General features: G+C 36.5%; 1 protein-coding gene across 1 annotated transcript; it reads right to left on the reverse strand.

Moving 5' to 3' along the window:
- Positions 1–239: 239 nt before the first annotated feature.
- LOC147642875 (neuronal growth regulator 1-like) lies at positions 240–3,513 on the reverse strand (the record flags this gene model as incomplete). The annotated part of the gene is made up of 4 exons (XM_086838000.1): positions 3,480–3,513; positions 3,102–3,211; positions 2,786–2,971; positions 240–340 (listed from the first exon to the last, which is right to left on the reverse strand). Coding segments are annotated over exons 1-4 (431 nt in total), but the record flags the coding sequence as incomplete, so codon positions are not given.
- Between the last annotated feature and the right edge of the window lie 2,326 nt (positions 3,514–5,839).

Here is a 5,839-nt window from a genome sequence, read left to right on the forward strand (position 1 = left end):
TTCTTCATTAGGTATTTAGTTGTTCTATTGATTTTTAAACAAAGTATAAGGAATATTTTCAATGAAAAAATGTTACCTCTTTATTTTTAAAATATTAAGTTTAAATTTTTGTTCTTATTTCTTTATATGTAGCCCCGTTTTTTTTTTGTTGTTGTTAATTTCCCCCTTGTTTTCCTAGCTCCTAAACCCATTAAAATCTGAAAGAGAAATAACCATATATAAAACCGGTACATACTCACCGACAAGTCAGTCGGACAGGACTACCCTCCGGCACAATCACATCCGATGAGGTGTCCTCGCTGATAAAGTCAGGTGGAATCACGACATCCAGAAAGCCTATCTGAAATGCAAAAAAAAAAGTCAACGGGAAGGTTGAAAGAAACCAAAATAAATAAAATAATGCAAAAGGCAACAAAGGCATTCACACGCTCTGGGAAACAGATTTCATACCACTTACCTAAATTATCACAAATTACTAAGGGGACAAACTACAGAGTAATGTGCACAGAGAGAAATTCTAAGTAAAAGTTAACTTTAATTATTATAGTACTAAATATTAAAGAAACAAGAATTCTAATTACCTATACCTTTTATTTACTATCTTTTATTTTGTTTGGTTATTATTATTAAGGCATTTAAAATCTGGACAATATAGTTGGGAAATACTGATCCAGATATATTTAAGAAATATAATATATACTAAGAAATCCTGGTTTTAATTAAGATATATTTTTAATAATATTCAAAGCCTTAAGACTTTAAACTATAATTATAAATATTATGAAGTCAATTTCGTTTTCAAGTTCTTCTTTTTATTAAAACATCTTAAGTTTCTTCTTCATAAAATATTTGCCCTGACAATTGTCATAAATATTATTTAATGTTCAATTAATTAAAGGCAAAAATATACATTTGTTTAGTTCATTTAATATAGTATTTAAGCAGACTTTATCTCCAGTGTTTTAATGGCAAAAAATTCGCTGATTATGCAAGGACCTCGTAAAGCTGGAGTAATGGCAAAGTGTTTTATATGGCAAGCCAAAGTGATGTGGAATAAACTAAGAATAAACTAAGCCAAGGTGGAGCGTTAAATAGTTTAAGACAGGGTAGAGTACTAAGGAAGAAGGAGGCGGAGGAGGAGCGTAGTGCGGTGCACTTTGACCCTGCCACTTGGACCATTGCTGCTGCTGCCGCTACTGTTGTTGTTATGAAAAGCGTAAAAGTGCAAATAAAAATTAAGGAAGCATGAAATACATTTTATTGGCACCATAAACTTCACTTCGCTGGACACACGAGTGTACGTGTGAGCGGAAACGCACACTCACTCACCCCCCTCTCGCAGGATGTGTGTGTGTGTGTGCTGCCAATTTATATGCCCCACCATCCTCATCGTGTGTGTGTGTGTTTGTGTGTGTTTTCCCATAGTTTTCGCTTTCGATTTGATGCGCTTTCCTTTCATTTCCTTCCCCCTCTCTTTTTGCTTACGCTTTTCTTGAAAACGGAGGAAAATGGCGCAAAAACAAACAATAAGAACAGCAAGTACAACAGCTCAATGCATTCGCATTTTACTTTACTTTACCGTTTAATGCCGCATGAAAGAACGAAAAATGGGAAAAGCATTTTGACAACAACGTGGAAAAGCGAAATGGGATGATCGAAAATGTATATATGTATATTTTTCAAATAAAATATAAGTGGGTAAATGTAATGGACAATGCTAATGTTAATTTAACTATTATATATGGCTTAGTTTTATTGTTTTGTTTAATTAAGTGATCAAATTATATTGTAAAATATAAATTATAATGGAAATGGAAAAGCTCACAATGAGCAAAGGGGGTTTCCTCCTGTCTAACCTATATTTCATTGATGGTTTGTAATAATATAAACAATTGAAATGAATTTAAATATAAATTACCAGAAATTATCTGAAACAATCTCTAAGTTCGATTTATAATTTTGTTTTGTGTTTGGTTTCCTTTCAATCTAATTAAAATTAAATTAGCTTTTTATTCTTTTAGTCATAAATTCTACGCTGCGTATACGTGATATTTTGTTTTATTATATAAAGTATACATTAAAATAAGTAATACATTGCGTACACGTGATGTGTACCATATTAAGTATACGTAATTTATTAGGTATACGTTTAATAATTAATAATTATTTGCTTTGGTTTGTAATAATTTTAACTATTTAATTTTATGTAAATATAAATTACCATAGACTAACCGAAATATTCTCTAAATTAACCTAATTGTATTATTTTCTTATTGTTTTTCTTAAATATAATTTTATAAAATATTACACAATTCACTATACTTCTTTTTATAAAGCCAACGTTGCGTATACGTGATATTTTATTAATTATATTAGTATACGCGGTATGCTACATTGCGTTTACGTAATGTGCACTAAATTAGATATATGTAATTTATTAAGTATTCGTCATGTGTACTCTTTGAATTCTATTTTCATATTAAGTATACGCACTGTGAACCTTTTGGAGTTATACTTTCTTATCAAGTATACGCACTGAGTACCCTTCAAATTCAAATTTCACATTAAGAATACGCACTGTATACGCTTTGGAGTTATACTTTTAAATTAAAAGTACGCACTGTGTACCTTTTCGAATTCTACTTATATATTAAGTATACGCACTGTGAACCCTATGGAGTTCTACTTTAATATTAAGTATACGCACTGTGTACTCATTGAATTCCACTTTAATATATATTTATTCTCTCTTCTTACTATACAGACATACTTATTATCGACTCACCTGACTCTTCATGGGATCCGTGTTCAATTGACACATATAACCGCCTCGATCCTCCTCGGTAACCGCTTTAATATGCAAATTCCAGGTAATTTGATCCAAATGACTGACCGTGACACGTGGATTGTGAGTGATCACATTCTCGTGAATGGCCTGAATGGCCTTTGTGTCGGCCTTGAGCCAGCCCACCTGATGGGACAAGGTATTTAAGGTAAAGAAATTGTTGAAAATATATGAAATAAAAAGAGTTCTTTATATAGCTGCATTTTCCTTGATTTTGGGAAAGGGAAAAACAAAACCCGACAAACTGTTGACTCACCCGATAGCCGCCCAAATGGCGGACGTGACACGTGAAGGTTGCGTCGCGTCCAACGGCGACGGACACATTGGAAATGCTTTCCACAAACTCCGGCTGAAAGGCGCCAATTGCTGGAAATTCAGAGAAAAGGGAGAGAGAGAGAGAGAGAAAGAGAAAGAGAGAGAGAGGAAGGGAAAGCGACTAGATTAGAGTGCATCAGTATGTGTGTGTGTGTGCCTGTGTTAGTGGCAGTTAATGATATCGCGAGTTCACTGGCAATGCATTCACAGGCACCCCCCTCTGGTTGCGCCTGCCAAAAAGTCCGTGATTTATCGCTTTTAAATGTGCCCGTTATTTCAACCCAACCCAAACCGAACCGAACCGAACCGAACCACCCACCAGCCGGGAAAATGCAGCCCAATCCTGCCTGCATTTCGTCCTTGCCAACAACTTAACTGTGCCAGACAACCGGCGGCAGACAATTTAAAGAGCTGCGGCGGCTAATTGAAGATCGACATCCGGCATGGCATCATGGGGCACTCACCATGGGCTCATTCTCTCTCCGGGTAACTGAGTCCCGGAGTCCACAATCCGCACGGGGCACACGCAAATATAAATAATTTATTGAATCATTGAAAATCAAACATTTCACTTGCAAGAGCTGCAAAAAAGTTTGCCAGCCCAGGCCGTAAATGTAAAATAAAAAAATTGGAAAAAATCACAAGGATATCAGAGGCCTAATAGTCGACCCAAGAAGTACTCAGTATTTAATACCTAATTTACTAAGGGAATATAAACTGGTTTAAATTTATTTTGCTATATCTTTTCTTAAAAATTGCAATTCATTGGAGTTTATAGATTGGGGAAAGAACTTAAAAAACTTACTACCTTTCCAATAGGTATGCAAAATAATGGAACAGTAGGAGGTTAAGCTGGATATATACATACTCCTAGATGAGTGGAAAAGGATCCAGGACCAGACAGCAGCAGCCACGCACGACTACTGTCCTGGCCGCAGACTCTCCGCTGGCCCCTTTGCCCTTGTCGTCTACATCAACGTAATGCATGCAAAAAACTTTTGGCAAACTTGAAATTTAAATATTTATAGACAGTACCGTTGGCTCACGGCAGATTGAAGGGATTCACAGGCAGAGCGGGGAGTACATATTGTGTGTAGAAATATCCTATATATATATATATAGATATGGATATATAGAGAGGGAGTTGTGCTGAGGAATGTGCTGAATTGACTCAATTGGCCAAAGGCATGATTTATCGCACTTTCGGTGACTGTGACTATGACTGTGACTGTGCCTGTGCCTGTGCCTGCCAAATGCAAAGTGGAATTCAAGAATCCTAGAATCCCAAGGATCGCCGGGCGGAAGAAGAAGTTCCTTTCACACTCAACTACAGTTGATAATCTGGATAATCTACTTGCCGGCCACAAGCTAAAAATTATTTAAGCAACTTTATTTGTGTCGAGTGCCCAGACATGCTCGCACATTTGAATAAATTCAGTACTGAATTAATTGGTGGAATGCCTCTGCCAGTGTCTCTGTTTTGCGATTTAATTGAAGATGGAATTGATTGAATTCATCATTGATTTACTGCTGAAATTCAGTTTCAGTTAAGTCATGAGTTATTGAGAGAATCTTTGAGAGGACAATGGCAGAATTAACAAAGTAAATTATGGTGGCATTTTGCCGTATATTTGGCTTTAATAACATATATATGGCAAACTGTTTGGGCTTTTCAACGAAGTTTGTTTGTTTTTTTTTACCCAGAAATGTTTGGTCTCGTTAGATTAATTGGTATAATTATTTGCTTGCTTGATTTTATTGGCTTTTAATCGAACGAAAATGAGTAATATTGTTTGTTGTTGAAACTGTTAAGAGTTATGCGTTAGTTTTAAATATATTTAAGGTTTTTGGTGTCTTTAGTGTTAAGTTGTTGAAGGTTAAGGTGACTTTTCTTTGGAGTTCCAATCTTATTTTAGAATCGAATGTAAAAGAACAGTATTACTGCAATCATTGATGTATTGTTAAAAGCTACATGTTTTGTTAATATAATTTTTTTCTATTATTTAAATAAAATGTTTACTCTTTGGGGATTATCTTCTGAAATTTTTGAAAAACATTGAAGACTTTTCGTTGGTGAAATTCTTCAAAGTGCAGAACCAGAAGCTAAGCTGTAATTGTATACCAAAAATTCAACAACATCCTAAAGTTCCACACAGTCCATGTGAGTCTGTGTGTGCGGTTGTTTTTGGGCCACCCAAAGCCAGAGTGTTGCGGGTGCGGACGGTACAGTGGAGCCTCTCCTCCTGTACACCCCCCTTTGGCATTTGCTATTGCTGCTTGGCTGACTGCGGCTTGTTTGTCAATCTGTTGGAGAGTCGAGGCAAGTCGAGGTCCGCATGCAGGCGAAGATGTTTTGCAGCATTGTGCCAATCCCAATGAACTTGTCAGTTGCCCTATCCTGGTCCCCTGCATTTCGGTGAACTTTGGCCCGACTTTTGGTCGTGGGTCAGCAGCTTCCACTTGAGGCATATTCCTGCCTGGCATTTTCCAGAGTCCGAGGCAAAGTCAATTAACCCCTTACCTTTGCCGCATCTCCCTTTAGCATCATAAATTCCAGGACGCCTTCATTTCAATTTTCCCTTTTTCTTTCGCAAACACACGCATTTCGAGGAATCCCCACGCCGAATTGAGTCTTGTCAATTTTTGTCTCACATCCTTGAGGCTCGAGGCTTCCGGCTC

This window comes from Drosophila serrata, unplaced genomic scaffold, assembly GCF_035046125.1.
Source record: "Drosophila serrata isolate PLE 108 unplaced genomic scaffold, ASM3504612v1 contig_340, whole genome shotgun sequence".
Classification (NCBI taxonomy): Eukaryota; Metazoa; Arthropoda; class Insecta; order Diptera; family Drosophilidae; genus Drosophila; species Drosophila serrata.